This window comes from Typopeltis vanoorti, chromosome 3 (genome assembly GCF_054136105.1).
Source record: "Typopeltis vanoorti isolate ZY-2024b chromosome 3, IOZ_Tvanoo_1.0, whole genome shotgun sequence".
In the NCBI taxonomy this organism is placed as follows: Eukaryota; Metazoa; Arthropoda; class Arachnida; order Uropygi; family Thelyphonidae; genus Typopeltis; species Typopeltis vanoorti.
The window spans coordinates 20,705,541-20,723,375 of record NC_143551.1 but is presented as its reverse complement, the minus strand read 5'-3'; the positions used below and the strand labels follow the sequence as shown (position 1 = coordinate 20,723,375).

Below are 17,835 nucleotides of genomic sequence, written 5' to 3'. Positions count from 1 at the left end.
GCCCACGCAGGATTCAAACCTGCAGCCTTTTGGCTGGAGAATGGATACACTAACCACTCAGCCAGTGTACTCTATTTATCGATACCATAAGTTTACATCATATGTTTACAACATGAATCGTATGTCTGTCAGTACCTACATCGATGTTGTCTTATATGATACAAAACACTGTAGATGTTATACATATTACTAACACTAGACATCAAAAATGAAAAGATAGTTTTGAAAAAAAAAAAAATCATATTTATTTACAGGTATAACAATTCATGTATTGATAACGAAGAAGCAGCAATATGATTGCTTCATGGTAGAGTGCAATCGATAAGATTGCTTCGCAATAGCCTAGCCTATACACCAGTGGGTATACACCTTTTTAGTGATTGGCACCCCCTTGAATCTAAAAATAAGTTCTCGCACCCCCTTGAAAAATGTTTCTATTTCTTTATTTAGGAAATTACATCTATTGCAAGATAATTTATTTCTTGAAAAATAAACACATACATTTACATATACATACAAAACAATATCTCAATTTTTAATAGCTATGTTGTTGTTGTTTATTAAATTAAAGAAAATTAGTATTCGTTTCAGCGTCAAACCACCTCATTAACATTTGTATTCAGAGTATGCGAACATGTGCGATCAACCAGTTTCTTATTATACTGCATGTGCTGGTAAGTGCAATGCGCTGAGGCAAAGGTAGAAAGGGTAGGAGTGGGGGTCCCAAAAGTCGATGTAGCGTTCGCTAGTTTCTCACAGGCAGTCAGGCGGTAGTTTTCATCGAAAATTTAGAAACTTCTCTCGCATCCCTGGAAATGCTTTCTCACACCCCCAGGGGTGCACATACCCCAGGTTAAGAACCGCTGCTATATACTAATGAATGGATGAATCATTATAAAAATTTTATTTTATACAGTTATGATTTAATACTGCATCTTTACATTTGTTTACATTTATCTCAACTGCAAATGGCCATATACGGTCTGTAAGTGTTTGTGTGCATAAGTTTTGATTAATTTTAACTTTCTATAATAGATTTGTGTATACTTTATGGTAGTAAATAATAAAATAGACTAGTATGTACATATATTTTATGCATTCATAACATACCTAAGTTTTTCTTAATTTTTTGGATATTTCTAAGCTATGTGGTTTGTATGCGAGTTTTTGAAAATTGTCACAAATCTCCAAAAAATTTTCCAATATATTTATTCATAAAAAAAAAGTATAAGTGAATCCAGCTGTTCAAACCTGCATTCTTCAAGGGTCAACAGTATATCTAATAGGAGGAGAATCCCACTCAGTTTCGGTCAGAAAGATCTGAGGTCACATCCTATCTTGATACAAAGAATAAATGCTTTCATCAAAGGTAATTAGCTGGTAACATATGTAGGTGGATAGTTTTTCATGCAAACAGACATAACTCACCAAAAAGAATACACACAATTTACAGATATAACATATTCCATTGGGCATAAGATTAATCACCTTATCCTTCAGAAGGATAGGTTATTAGTCTTATAGGTTTCAGAAGCCAAAAATACTTGGTCAGTGATGGACCTTGATGTTCTTGAAAGGACTAAAGAAAAAGAACTTTTATAGGACATTGTTAATAAATCTTGGGAATGTAGTGAGTAATGGCTGCCAAGTGGAATTATGCAAGGGTTTATTTCTACATCCTGTTATTAACTGTAAATGTTAGAAACTACAGTAGGTGTTTTAATTACTTTGTACAACATTTATATCAAGTAAGTTAGGAAACTATAAATATAACCATTAAAAAAAGGGGGAAAAAGTGCATTTCATAATATTCTTCTTGTATAGCAACACCATGCATTATTACAGCAGTTGAACTTTGAATTGCTTTGAACATCTGTACTTTACAATCTCATTTTGTCACTGAAATAATTCAATTGAAATAACAAATTCTAATTCTAATTTCATTAAAAATGGAATTGTAATTGGGTAGTAAATTGAGGATCTTTTATAAACTAATCCCAACGGTTACATCACTGCAACATAATATGTTCAAATAGGAAACCTGCATAAGAGCTTCAAGAAGAAGGTAAGCTGACCATTCTCCTACTGTAGCAATTTTTTCTCCCAGAAACTTGTGTTCTTCCTCTCCTGCTTCAAATCCCATCTAGTACATAAACCTTGATTAGGATTTTTTAAATGAAGGTGATTTAGCTGGTCTCATATGGAGGTATGTCCTCCAGGAAACAGCTTTTTTTATCTTGCAAAATGTCTAATTTTATCTTGCAAAATGCACAATTAATTGCATGTATTTTATTTTATCGTAATACACCAGCCTCATAGCCTTAGTTCCTTGACACATAATTTAAAACAATCCAATACAACTCCATTCCAAACTTGATAGGCAACATATGCAATTATATGTTATTTAAGTCAGATTATTCTAAATGTCTGGTAATTTTTTTTATTTTAACATTATTAAAATCTTTGTTCCTGTGTGTATAATTAATATTTTATATTTGCAGGCTCGACAAGACAAGGAAAAAAAACAAGAACTGGAAAACTATACACTCAGGTATACTTATTTATGATATGTATTTAACTAAAAAAGTGAGATTTTGACAGTTGTCAATTAACATTTAATAGATGTGTAAAAATGTAAACATTTTTACACTTCTGTTAAATGTTTAAGTATAATTTCTACAATGTAATTAGTTATGGTTGTGAGCCTATAAGGGCCACTAAAATAATTTAACATTGGAATGTTTTCTGATGAATTTCCTTTAAAATTAAATTAGTGCAATTTGAGTGTAACTTTTTAGCAGTTTGTTTTAGTTAGTAAATTTGATTTAATGGTGTTCTCTATATATAGTAACAGTTAACTGCATGGATTCTAAAAATTCTATAATATTCAAACAAATTTTGAAGAAAGACCTTAAAAAAGTGTCATTGGTCGGGCCACAATCTCAGGATTTCTTACAAATGATTATTTCAATATTGAAATAATCATTCTTTATTCTTTCTGGTTAATGGAAAGATGTGTAAAGACAAGACAAATGAACAGCTTGGCTTTGGTTGCTGGTCATATGTCTTGTCCATAAGGATCTTTAACTGGTCTCTGAAGCAAAGGTAGCTCATATAGTTATTATTATTGTACAAGTGCCTACATGGAGTCTGAAGATGCATCGCAAGAGACCCAAACTATCCACACAATCTATCTTACCTCTCCTTGAACCCATTAACAGACAAAGCACTCACAACTGACTCTGGTCACCTGTTCCACCCATTCACAACTCTCCAAGCACTCAAGCAAAAAAAATCTAGTCCTCACACCCCTACTAACCACACCTTTATTCAGCTTCCAGGGATGACCCCTTGTTCTGGTCCCTCTAGCCAAGTGCTGAAACATTTCCCCTTCATCAATCCTATAAAACCCTTTAATCAACTTAAATATTTCTGTCATATCTCCTCTTTTTCTCCTATCAACCAACTTCTGCAATCCACACACCCTCAGTCTATCTTCATAGCTAACATTCCACAAATCACTCACCTCTGAATCTTCTCCACCCACTTCTCATCCCCAAGAAACCCAGGAGACCAGACTTGAGCAAAGTAAATCAGATGTGACTGTATCAAGGCCTTATAAAGAGGAATAACTTCCTTATTTCTACTTGTTAATGTGTTTTTCAATAGCCAAGTAATTTTATGGGCTACCTTAGCAGTATGTCCTCTAAACTTTAACTCTCTGTCTACCATCACCCCTAAATCTCTAGCTTCATCTATTTCCTGAGTACATTGCCATCAATATGATACATGGCATGTAATCTGTTTATCCAAAATACATAACTTTACATTTCTTCACATTAAACTGAAATCCATTATCTTTTGCCCATACTGATAGTCTATTTAAATCATCCTGCAAGCTTTCCACATCACCTAGATTAACTATTCTTTCTTTCTTTCTTTCTTTCTTAATTCTCCTCTTCTATCTTTTTTTATGGTGTCAAGGTAAGTATTCTTGAAACCACAACTGTACTCGAGGATAAGGTGGTTAACCCTATGCATCCCAGTGTGTTGTCCTATGTCTGTAGATTCATGGGGCCAATTTGCCTGTTCTGGGGGACAAAAAAACCCAAGTTTCTGCATGTGAACCCCCCCCCCCCCCACACACACACCTCTGTCTGAGACCGGCTAACTCACCTGTCATCGAAAGGTGAGTTAACCAGATAACGGTTCCTCACATCACTGACGGGGAATCAAACCCAGGTCTTTCCAACCAAAGGGCTTCATCTATACCAACTGAGCTGCAGAGGCTGGATCGACTATTACTCTACCTAATTTTTCATCATCAACAAATAACTGAATATTTCCTTCTAAGTTATTTCCTATATCATTTATATACAAATTAAACAGCAATGATCCCAGCACTGAACTTTGCAGCACACGACTAGCCACTTGTTTTCACCTTGATTCTGCCTCTCCACATACTGCTTTTAGATATCTGTCCAGCAGCCACCCTCTTATCCACATAACCATATCATATCCATCCCCATTTGTTCTAATTTGCATAACAGAGTTCCATGTGATATTCTGTCAATTGCCTTTTTTTGCAAAATCCAGCAGAATCATCATCATGTAACCATTTTCTTTATCCAACTCAGCTGTTACTCTATTATAAAAAGTTAGTAACTTACTAAGGCATGACAGAACCTTTACAAAGCCATCTTGCCCTTCACAGAGTATTATTTGTATTGATCCATTCTTGAATTCTCTTTTTGACAAATTTTTCCATTACTTTTACCACCACTTTTGAAATACTGGTTGATCTATAATTTGATACTGCAGTCTTAGAAGATCTGTTATGCGAAGGAATTATTTTGTCTTCTTTCCATTCCCTTGTAACTCCTGAGACTTAAATTAAAATGCCTAGTCAATGGCATTGCTAGTTCCCTTGCACATTCTCGAAAAACTCAAGCTGATATCCCATCTAATCCCACAGCTGTATTTACATTGAGAATCTGCAATATCATAAGAACCTCGAATTCATCCACCTCTGTTCCCACATAAGTCTGTCACAGCATTAACCTCGCTTGGATGATATGCACTTGCAAAGCAGTCACTCAGTAACTGAGCTATTTTAACTGCTTCTGCCACCTTGTGACCATCAGCACTCATTATGCTTATTCTTCCATAGTCATTCTTCCTTTTTTCCTTTTCGTTCCCACATAACAAAACTCTTTGGGATTTCCTTTGGCATGCTCAGCTAGTTTCTTCTTCTAATCTGATTTTGTATTACTTACCATATTGGTCACATTTCTTGCCTAAACCTTGTACTATTCATGAGTTTGCTGGTCACCTTTCTCCTTGTGTACCTTCCACTGCATTTTTTTTCTGTAAGTCATGATTAATGACATTATCCATCCAACTCCTACCTAAATGGCCCTCCTTACCTTAGGTATATAGTTTAATATTACTTCCTCCCGTGCACTACTTAACATCTTTTCCTTGCAGTTTTATGCCATGGCACAGCTTCAGGCTTCCTCCTAAGCTTGTCATAATCACCTGCCTTGCAGTTCCACATATACCTCTTCTTGACAGAATATTCCTCATGCAGTGACCATGCAGTGTTGACTTGGAAGTACAATCTTCCAAGTCAACACTGCATGGTCACTTTCCCTAATCAGAGGCAATGTGGCCATCTCTCACACACACACACACACACACACACATTTACCTGCATCCACTGTAATTGCTTAATTTTTCCTGAATTTGTGCTTTCAGCATGCTCAGAGAACAAAGCTCTCTCTCTCTCTCTCTCTCTCTAGATTCCTGACACCAAAACTATATAGGTGCAGTCCATTAGCATTATACAAATCCTTCATTATACAAATCTGTCAAATTCAAACTATAGGTTCACAAATCCTTCATCATTCCTTCTGCACAATCTGTATATTGATTCATTTGCTATCAACACCATCCTCCTTAGTTTGCTGCTATCATAGCATGGCAGGAGACTTGCAATCTTCACCTTCTTGCTCTTCATTTTTGCTTCATCCAACAACTCTTTCACATCCTCCCTCATAGTATACTTCTCATCTTTCAGATCATCAGTGCCAACTAGGGTGACCTTTTGAACATGAAAATAAGGGAGATTGGGTCATGACAAATTTTAGCGAAATTTTTGGGACATGAATTCTACATTAATTGTTGGGATGGTTTATATTTAAAATATACAAATAGCAATTTAAATTATAGCACATCAAAATATTTAATATAATTTTAAACATTTATACTTACATATAACTAAAATATCCATACTTCTTAGATTAAACTTATTTATATTTATCAACAGATGCTGCAGCATCTTTCATTTTCTTGTCTCCTTGTGCAAACTGCAAAATCTCTTTACAATCATAATCAATATTGATCACTACCATTAGTTCTAATTTAATTAATTCTAAGCTACTTTGATATCTCTGATCTGTCCATTTATTGTTCATCATTGAGAGCATTCTCTCAGTGTGGGCATTTGAGCCTGGAATACTTAACACAAAGCCTAAAATTTTACCAAGATTTGGAACATTGATTTTCTTGTTATTTAATTCATTAAATATATTCATCCACTTTTGTTCAGTGCTTCCTGATTTCACCATATTCACAACACCCACTGCACTACAAAACTCTTCATAAAGATTATCTTCATTTTCAATATCAATATGAAATTGTTGAACAGTTGCTTGCAAATGCTTGAAAGAAAATTCACTGTCCAAATTTAGGGGCACAAGACAATGGATGGGATTTGCATCAGATGAATCAAAATTCTTGGAAATGCACTTGTACAATGAACAGTAAAAACTAACAAAATCATCTTTAATTTTTTTTTGTAGGGCTGGGGTCATACAGTTGAAAATCTTTTCAGTGGCATTACCAAAAAAAACTGTCCTTTATCCTCTGTTGAATTTTACTACCTAAACATTGCATTATACTGTAGCATTCAATGATACTAAGATCTGCAGTTTCAAGAGATTTAGAATCTTGAACAAGTATAGCACCAATGTTGGGAAAAAAAATTAAGGCATACTTCAACAACACACTCCTTTTCTGGATTCTCATCACTGAATTGTTTTTTCAAGATTTTTGGACAGTCTTTGAACACTTTTAAAATAACTCTTAATAGGTAACTAGTTCTTTATTAACCTAGCTACGTTGATGTCAAAGAAAGTCACTAAGTAGGAACATGATGAAGAATTTCAGACCATTCTGCTTCAAGAAAATCAAAGAATGATTTTAATTCTTCTCTTGTTTTTGCACTACTGAAAAGTCTCCATAAATTTTTAAAACTATCATTTCAATAACAATATTCAACCCATCAGAGGCATGTTTGGTTGCATTATTGCAAAAATATTACTTTCTGTTTCACCGTCACTATCCATCATGAAAATATACTATGGCATTCAATGTTCAAGGATGCTGAAAATACTTTGAGAATGAATGCAGACACAACTGCTGGTAAGAACGCAAGATAGGAAACAGACAAACAAAATCTGGAAGTGTATATCGAAAATCGCTACCAACGATTTTATTATTCCGAATGGGTATCGATTATTAAAATGGAACCAAAGGTTACAAGATCAACGCAACAATATAACATCTTTGCCAGAAGACCTATGTATATTCGTTGGCCGGAACAGAATTGTATCAATTAGAATTTTCCAAACTATCGATATTAGTGTCAAATTGTATTTGGCGGTTATAATATACACTGAAAAATTAACGACAGTGATTGATTATGAAAAATACAGGAGTATTTGAAGATCAATATGAGAGCCGGGATGATCCAAAAAAATTAGCTAAAATACAGGAAACTTGGTCACCCTAGTGCCAACTAAGACACTTTTTTCACCTTACCTTTTTTTGCATCCATATGTATGACTAATATCATTAATTTTTGTGCCAGGTAAACATCATTTTATTATTATTTTTACAGCTATTTTTGCCTGTTTCCATTTAGGAGCGTACCTTATTTTAAATACATTGGCTTTTTATTCAAGAATTCTTAGGGTATTATAAGTGTATTTTAAGGGTAAATATATGCAGACTAATAGAGGAAGAACTTTTACACATACCTTGTTTGGATGTTAGGATGTCTTCGTTCTCCAAACTTCTGCTGTTAGGCTTTTAAAGCCGGGGTTAGGAAACATGGGGGGGTGGGAGGTTGAGGCAGGGTGGGAAGATATTTAGAAAACCCAGGGTTTTTAAAAATAAATATATATATATATTATTATTATTATTATTATTAAGGGCACTTCTTTGGAGAAGGGGAAGGATTTTATGGGAAACGGGCTGGGGGAAAGCATTAACGGGGTGCAAGCCGTTTCAATTGTGTTGTACACTATCGAAATGTCTCGCATTTTCTCCTTATTTTGTTTTTCTCATTTCTTCATGATATCTCAATTTTTACCTCAACCATCTGCTTCTTTCTCATGTAGGCCCTGCTAATCTCTTGCAGCTTCTGTAACTTTTCAATATCACACTTTATCCTGTGAAGGATAACATAAGCTCACACTATTTCCTTAATTTCATTCTCCTGTATTTCGACTACCACACATTCAATATTAATTCTGACATTAACATTTTACGGTGAACAATAATGAAAATCAAATTACCTACAGGATAGGTATTAAAGTGTGTGTGTAAAATACAGGATGGTTCATTAGTCATAGGAGTTTAAACATTTAATAACTTTTTTTTTATTTATTACTTTTTTATTACTATTACTATTATTACGGGCAACTCCAGGGAGTCATTAGACTCATCGAGGGAGGCCCCAAATCATATTCATCACAACCATTTGACATTCATACAGATTCTATCATACCTTGCCTTAAACTCATTCACTGTCACAGCATCCACCACAGACTCAGGGAGCGCATTCCACTCATTCACTACTCTAAACCCAGCTCTAACACCTTTACTAACCACACTTTTGCCCAGTTTCCATGGATGTCCCCTAGTCCTCCCACAACCAGCCCTGTTCTCAAAAATATCTTCTGAATTAATTTTATAGAAACCCTTCAGTAATTTGAATGTCTCAATCATATCTCCCCTCCTCAGCCTATCAACCAATTTTTGCAACCCACAAATCCTCAGCCTGTTCTCATACGGTTCATTCCACAGACCTGCTATCATCTTGGTCACTCGCCTCTGGATCCTCTCCACCTCCTCCCCATCAAGAAGAAACCTAGGTGACCAAATCTAAGCACAGTAGTCTAGATGGGGTCTTATCAAGGCTCGATACAGAGGAACAATAACCTGCTTGTCTCTGCTTGTCAACGTATTCTTCAGCAACCAAGTGATTTGATGAGCTGATTTGGCCACTTTTGCAATGTGTCCCCTAAATTTCAATTCCTTATCCACCAACACTCCTAAATCTCGTGCCTCATCAATTTCCTGGAGCACGGTTCCACCAATGCAGTAAACTGCCGCCAATCTTTTCACCCCAAAATGCATAACCTTACATTTTGCCACATTAAATTGACATCCATTCTCCTTAGCCCAGACCTCCAATCTCTCCAAATCATCCTGCAAAATTTTGACATCATCTGCATTCACTATTGCCCTACCCAGCTTCGCATCATCCGCAAACAAATGAACTGTTCCTCTCAGATCCTTTCCTATATCATTTATGAACAAATTAAACAGCAGTGGTCCAAGAACAGATCCTTGTGGCACACCACTAGTCGGCTTGTCGAGAGCTCCTGATAAGATTAGTAGTATTTTGTGTTAACATTAGATATTTTACTAGAATTTTAAGTAGTATTGTTTGTTTTTTGTTTCTTGGTGTGTCTGTGCAATTTTTGCGTGTTTTCTGTTATTGTTATGTTCTGTATTTATAATGAAATACAGAATATAACAAGGCACAAAGTGCTCTTCCATCGCTATCTTTGTTGCCACCATTTTTGCTTCACACTGAACTCCTTCGCACTATAGGCATAGTGGACGGTTGCACGACTGATGTTTAATTGAAAAGATAACTGATTTGATGCAGTGTGGGTTCTTACAGGTTGTGCAGAAGTAATTGGCTCCTTAGTACCCACCGTTTTGTTTTTCATTTATTGGTTAATTTGAGTAAAAAACAATTATAATAAAATGTAGCAGCACAAGTTTAGAGTGTCTTATTCACAGGTGCCACCTGGTGTGTTATATGACTAATTACTGCAATGCAAAAAAAAAAAGTTCTTTTAGGGGGTGGAGTGCTTATTTCAGGATATATTAGAAAACAATTATGGAGAATCCTATATTTTGTTAGTATATTTAAATTACTAAAAGATGTAAATATGAATCAGCAAAATGATTGGCAACATAAGGGGGAGGAAGAACAGGTTTGAATAGAAATATTTTGATTCTACCTTCAGCACTTTTTTCCCCCTTTTTTTTGTCAGTAGCTCTTCTATCTTATCAATAATAGAATATCCTGCATATCTGTTATTGATATCCCACTAGTATTTTGCCAGACACAGACACAGTATTCTTCTTATAATACATAGAATTCATTTTTTTTCAAGAATAGATGAATTTTGACTCACTATATTTATCATTTCCAAAGATGAATGAAAATGATCCTGTATAGTGTGAAGAACATCCCATCTGAATGCAGGAAAAACAATTTTGTTGTATCATAAATACAGTACATTGACGGTATGTACTATACGAGAGCAGTCTGAAAAGTTCTCAACCTCGATCATAGATGGCAACACTATCGGCAAGATTTTTTTTTCTAAGTTGGTACATCTGTCATAAGCATCCATGTAAAATTGCAAGTTATTCTATCAAGTAGTTTGTTTTATACAGCTGTCTGAAGCAAAAGTGTTCTTATCTACATACAGATCTGGTTGCAAAGTGGATAATGTATCTGCAATTCAATCAACAGACTGGATTGAAATTACACTGTCGGCATGAATGTTTGTGAATGCCTTTAGATGGATGTTATCGTATAGTGTGAGACTGCCATTATGTGTATCAGATCAGAAGTGTGGGGGATGGTTTGCCAAAAGTTACATGTGGTCTCTGGGGCAGAATTTTCAGATTATCTATATAAAATATAATAGGTTTGCAACCTTCAGTGGATGGCATTTACATATATACGAGAGTGGTCTGAAAAATTCTTGGCCTCGACTATAGATGGCAACACCATCAGCAAAATTTTTTTTTTAAAAGTTGGTACATCTGTCATTTGCATCCATGTGAAATTACAAGTCATTCTATCAAGTAATTTGTTTTATACAACTGTCTGAAACAAAAGTGTTGTCTGTATCCCTTGAAATGGATAAAATTGAGTATCGTGCAGTTATAAAATTCTTTGTAAAAGAAGGTTTCATGCCAAAAGAAATTCATTCAAAGTTCATAAACGTTTCTGGGCACTCTTCTCCTTCATTTTTGACAATTAAGAAATGGGCTGCTGAGTTTAAACATGACCTTACAAGCCTTGAAGATGATCCACATGAAGGATGTCCAAAACGTGTAACAACACCGGAAATCATTGATCAAGTGCACAATATGGTATTGGATGACCAGCAAGTCTAAGTGCGTGAAATTGCTGAGACTATAGGCATTTCAAAAGAACGTGTAGAATATAATTTGCATGAAGAATTGCAAATGAAAATGCTTTGTGCAAGATGGGTGCCGCGCTTGCTCACAGCAGATCAAAAATGCACTCGCATGAAATCTCTGAACAGTGCTTGGAGTGTTTTAACAAGAATAAAACTGATTTTATGCTTCAATTTATTACTATGGATGATACTTGGATTCACCATTTGGATTCAACAGCAGTCAAAACAGTGGACAGAAGCCTGTTGTTCAGTTCCAAAAAAGACTAGTTGGTTCCATCAGTTGCCAGGAAAGGTCATGGTATCAGTGTTTTGGGATGCTAATGGTAACCGGGGAATAATATTCCCCGGTTACCCTTGCAATTACCGGGGAATATTATTCTGATCTTTTAACCAGACTAGATGAAGAAATTCATGAGAAAAGACCCAGTTTGCAAAAGAAAAAAATCATCTTTCATCAGGATAATGCACCTGCCTACAAAGGTGTTTTGGCAATTGGAAAATTAAGGGATCTGTACTATGAATTGTAGGAACATCCACCCTATTCCCCAGATTTGGCTCCCTCTGACTTCTATCTCTTCCCAAAACTAAAACTCATCCTCGCTGGTTAGTGTTTTTCTTCGAATCAAGAGGTGATTGCAGCTGTAGAGGGGTATTTTGCAGATCTTGCTGAGAACCACTACAGGGAGGGGATAATGGTGCTGGAGCATCGCTGGAATAGATGTATTAATCTTAAGTAAATTACTTAAGTACCTCAGTCCCGAAGATAATTTCAGCCGCAAACTTTGTTTGCTTACATTTGGATAAAGGATTAAACTGAATTTATTATAGTCTAACCAAGTGCAAAATAAACTTCCAGTATTAGTCTTAAGGGAGATTATGTTGAAAAATAAAAATAATTTTGAAATTATAAATTCATTTTTCATTGTTAGGCTGAGAACTTTTCAGACCATCCTCACATTTAACCACAATTAGTGTAATTAGAGGCAACTGGAATGAAAATTGCCCTATGTTGTGAAAAATCATCTCCTCCCACAGTTGCTATCTGCATACATGTAAGCGAAATAAAGTTTTATTGTAGCACCAAACACAGTATCTAACTAAATGCATTTGTTCTAATATCCCCTTTCAAGTTTCAGTTGTGGAAAATACATAGTAATACCTGTTTATAGTACAATCATTATTATTATTATTATCATCCGACCTCCAATCATTGGGTGCAGAAAGTAATGAATTATGAAGTAAATTTGCAAAAACTAATAAGGATGTATATGTATGTGTGTATATATATATATATATAAAACCTGATTTCATAACTTGAAATCAGGTTGAATTGCATTTCAGATTTTCTGTATCATTAAGACTATTCACAGGCACTAAATTTTATAAATAAAATATTATCGAAAAAATTGCAACTAACATGTTGCATACATGGAAAACAGTGAGAGTTCCTGCAAGAGTAAAACACTGCTCAATATGAATGTGTTAAGAAACTTTTGTCCACGGGAAACCAATACTAATATATGTTGATGTGTTATGTAGTGGATAGTCAAAAATTGAGTAAATTTTCACTGTTTATAGATTTTCCTTCTCTATGCTCTCTTCCTTTCACAAGAAGATATTTTCAAACATAATTATGAAATTATTTGTATTTTCACTGAAATGGGGAGAGGAACTTTCAGTTTTTGGAACAGCACTTCTATAACACAGAAGGATGAGGTGTTTGATTGTGCAGAGGTTCAAATCTTGTTCTAGACTTTGAAACAAAGATTTCAACTTGACATAATTATCTTATAAATTTATCAGTTTCATTTAGGTGGCAAGCCAGAGAATTATGCCATAGACAAATAGATTGTGTAATCATGCCCTATCTTAGCATAAATTAATTTTGTCAACGTTACTTGGCTGTAATGGACCTTGGAACGGAAACTTGTAATGCAGCATTGTATATTCTCAGTAATAAAATTGCATTCAGAGCAGCATGGTATTGCTATAAATATATATCAATGAAGTAAAGTTCTCTGTATTCTGTTACTACTGTATACTACAATATATTTAATAGGACAGTGCAATGTAGTGCATGAAATATACATTATAATATTTAAATTCATTTAATTTTAAATTTGTTGCCATTTATACTGAATTCATTGTAGTCATTTGAAATTTTCAGACTGTTTCGTTTGCAACAAGAACAGATCATATTAAGAGAGGAAGCATTGAAATACCAGACACAGATTGAGAAATTAAAACAGGCAAGTAAAATATCACTAATCAATACATGTGATTAACTGTTACCATACAGGTACCTCAGCTTTAATGAAAGATGATTATATTTCTACACTAAATATATTATATATGAAAATATTTTCATTCATCCATATTTTTTCCTGGTGTAAGTAAACAAAGTTTGCACGTGGATTATCTTGTGACTAGTAGGTTCTTGTGTGATGAGAGTACTTTGCTACAGTTTGAAGTATCTCATAATGCAAAGTACACTTCCCAGACTAGTTTTGACTTTTATTGATGTCTCATCTGCAAAAATCTGTACATTTAAAAGTACATTTAAAAAGTATTTCATGAATTCACCATAATGTGAAAATTATTTCAAATATTTTTTAAAAAAATATAATAATCTCATTTGTAATAATCTATTTTTAAGCATCAAATACTGTTTCAAGATAGTTCTTTCAATTTTTTTTTTTTAGGAAAAAGTCCTTCTCCAGAATCAGTTAGCAGATTGTACAAGTGAATTGACAAGCTTACAAGAAGAACATCGGAATATTCAAGAAATTGCCAAAAGAGAGAGAGAGGAATACAATATAGAAAGAGCTGCAAGTGCCAAGGTAATAAATTTTTCACTAAGTTTTCAGTGATAGGGCTGAAGTTTGTAGTGTTTTTTTAACCCCACTCTTTGTTTGTTAAGGCACAACTTGTGGGGAACGGAAATTGTGACTGAATGTTGTTGTTGTTATTATTATCACCAGCAACTCATCGAGGTAGGCCACATATCACCCACACCAGCTATCTTACCTTTTCTTGAATTCATTCTCTACCTGCAGTTATCACCTCTAAAGGCAAGCCAATCAAGTTCTATGAGAGAAAAATCTCTCACCCATTTATTGACTGCATTAATTCCCAGTTTCCATGGATATCCTCTTGTTCCCTCCCCATGTTCCATAAGATGAACAATTCCACCTGCTGGTACCATTATGTTCCTTACAGAAGTTTGTGAGCTCTATTCCTATCATCCCTCAAATATGTCAGTGTTTGCAGCCCATATCCCAAAATCATTTTATAACACTCTTCTTTGCTCACTCTTCACTGTATCTGCATCATAGAATCCCGAGGACCACATCTGCACTCAGTAGTTCAGGCCAGGTTGTATTGTGGCCTTGTAAAAGGGCAAAATTACTTCTTCCTTATCCTTACATGTCACCATTTCGTTCAGCATTGTAATTATCCTCTGTTGTATTTGCAGTCTTTGTCACGTGGCCCCTGAACTTCAACTTCCTGTCTAATAAAACTTAAAGATCCATAGCCTGATCAGTTTCTTCTAGCATAATCCTACCAGAATAATACATCACTGGAGATCTCATTACACCAAAATGCATAACTTTACATTTACTAACCTTGAACTGATAACCAATTTTTCATGCCCACAAATCAGCCTATTTAGATCATTCTGTGAGCAAGTGCTGCATGTCAGTCCCATTCCTGATTACTCTGACTATCTTTTCATTATCAACAAATAGATGTATGCTTCCTCTCAAATGCTTCCCAATAACATTAATGTAAAAACTGAATAATAATGGTCACCCTAAATCTTGCATACTTGCATCCACCATACAACACTTTTTGAAATATGTCACTCAGTCATTCTCTTATCCAGACAAATAGTGTATAATCCAATACTATATCTTCCAACTTATACAACAACCTTCCTGCTGTATCCTGTGACAAGTCTTAGCAAAGTCCATAAGTATCATGCTGTATCCAATCGCCTTGTCTAACTTAATCTGAATGTTATAAAATTGAGCAAGTTCCTCAAATGTGACCTTACCCTAGTTAATCCACACTTTTCATTGCAAAGTGTACATTCTCTGTCAACCCATTTCTGTATGTGAAAACTTCTGAAATCTTAACTGATGATGCTATATAAAATACAAAGGAATGAAAGAATAATGACCATCCTGCCTCTGATTAGTGATTATGCTGTACTGATCTCAGTGTTATACCACCTTACCCCAGTCCTGAAGATACTTTCAGGTGCAAACTTTGTTTGCTCACACTTAGATAAAGGATTAAACTAAATTTATTATACTCTAACCAAGTGAAAAATAAACTTTCAACATCTTTCTCTAAATCCAGAGTAATTTATTAAAAAAGGGTGGCACACCATTTAGCAACTCCTATAGGTTGAGATGACCTGCTAATGCTTCTGCCTGGTATCTCCACTTGGGCCTGGCTCCCACTGAAGAGACCTCAATAAAGGTCGAAACTAGTCTGGGTGGTGGTCCTTCCCTTAATGCATAACATTAGACATATCTCCAAGGAAATGTGTTTTGCATTATGGGAGATACTAGATAGGAGAGTTGGTAGCTTGCTCCACCTTTGCAAGGAGTTTCCGTAGTGTTGTACCACCTTACCCCAGTCCTGGAGATACTTTCAGGCCCAAACTTTGTTTGCTCACACTTGGATAAAGGATTAAACTAAATTTATTATACTCTAACCAAGTGAAAAATAAACTTTCATCAAACCATCTTCTTGTACTTCCTTCAATTCTAACTGCTGACTTACAACTCAAATAAAGACTAAGTATTGCTTGATATAATGCCACATTGACACCATATAACTGTAGCGTATTGAATAGCTTCTCTCTTAGCACCTTGTCATATGCCTTTTCCAGATTGACAAAACTTAAATATAGATCTTTGTTATATTCCCATGCTTTCTCAATTATTTGTCATAAAGTGAAGATCTGATCCTGACAGCTTCTGTTTGGCTTGAATCCAGCTTGTTCATCAAGCTTTTCTTCCACAATTCTTCTCAACCGTTTCTCAAGTATACTTGCATAAATTTTGCCAGGAACACTCAGTAGGGAAATACCTCTGTAATTCTCACATCAGTTTTATTTCCCGTTTTATATATGGGTACAATGAGAGCTCTGCTCCAGTCATCAGGAATTCGTCCCTCTGTCCAGGCTTTCGGAACTATGCAGTGCAGCTACTTCAAGACTTTTATACCAGCATACTTCAGCATTTCTGGATGAATATCATCTACTCCTGCTGCCTTTCCACATTTCAAGCCTTTGATGGCTTTTTCTACTTCAAGTGTGGATATGTATGCCTGTTGAGTGTTTTTTACATTGTGCTATCACTTTTTGTTTCATTTAGCAATTTTTCGAAGTAATTACTCCATATACTTCAAGGATATCTTTTTCTCCCGTTTTCATGTCACTTTTATCATCTCTAACTCCTTTTACAGCACCTTTCTTCCATTTCTAAGCTTCTTCAACATCTCCAGAACATCTTACCAACTTCTTGATATTTTCTATGTTCTTACCAAAGTCCTCCCATGACTTTTATTTAGCGAGTTTTACACAGTGTTTCGCTTTCTTACATTTGTCTCTGTATTCTCTAAGAACACAAGCTGACTTACTTGCCAGGAACTTTTGATATGCTTTCTTTTTTTCCTTCACTGCCTCTTTAACTTCCTGTGTCCACCATGGAGTTCTGATTTTTCTATCCTTTCAGACAACCTCACCACATGTCTCTCCAGTTGAATCAATCAGTGTTTTCTTCAAGGTTTGATTGCTGTTCTCAAACTCTTCCATTTTTTCTTCAATAATCTTTGTGTATTTTAGTCTACAGTTCACATCTGAGAACTGCTCAACTTTTATTCTCTTTAAAACTTTCTTACGTGTTATTCTTTTCAGTATGAAATTCAATTTTATCCTGCTCAAGACTGAATAGTGATCACTAACAATTTCAAATCCTCTGTACACCCTGGTGTCCTGCACCAGGAAGAAAACATTGCTATCAACAATAACACAGTCAATGAGATTTTCTTATTCCTTGCCTCTTCTCTCCATGTGAATTTGTGCACATTTTTATGTTGGAACATGGTGTTAGTAATAACCAGTCCATGTCCTGAGCAGAAATCCAACAGGTATTTGCCTGTTGGATTTCTTTCAAAGCTAATAATACCAACAGGTATTATTAGCTTTGCTCTTTTTTCCAAATTTTCCCAAAAT

At 35.0% G+C, this 17,835-nt stretch overlaps 1 protein-coding gene across 3 annotated transcripts in view; it reads left to right on the top strand.

The window, feature by feature from the left end:
• The window catches only part of LOC150107977 (rab11 family-interacting protein 4-like), a 186,317-nt gene that overhangs the window by 116,631 nt on the left and 51,851 nt on the right, over positions 1–17,835 (top strand). For all 3 annotated transcript variants that reach the window (XM_090415498.1, XM_090415499.1, XM_090415497.1), the window contains exons 9-11: positions 2,502–2,551; positions 13,753–13,834; positions 14,288–14,425. In XM_090415498.1, coding sequence (XP_090271624.1) covers positions 2,502–2,551; positions 13,753–13,834; positions 14,288–14,425 — 270 coding nt within the window. The remainder of the gene's footprint in view (positions 1–2,501; positions 2,552–13,752; positions 13,835–14,287; positions 14,426–17,835) is intronic.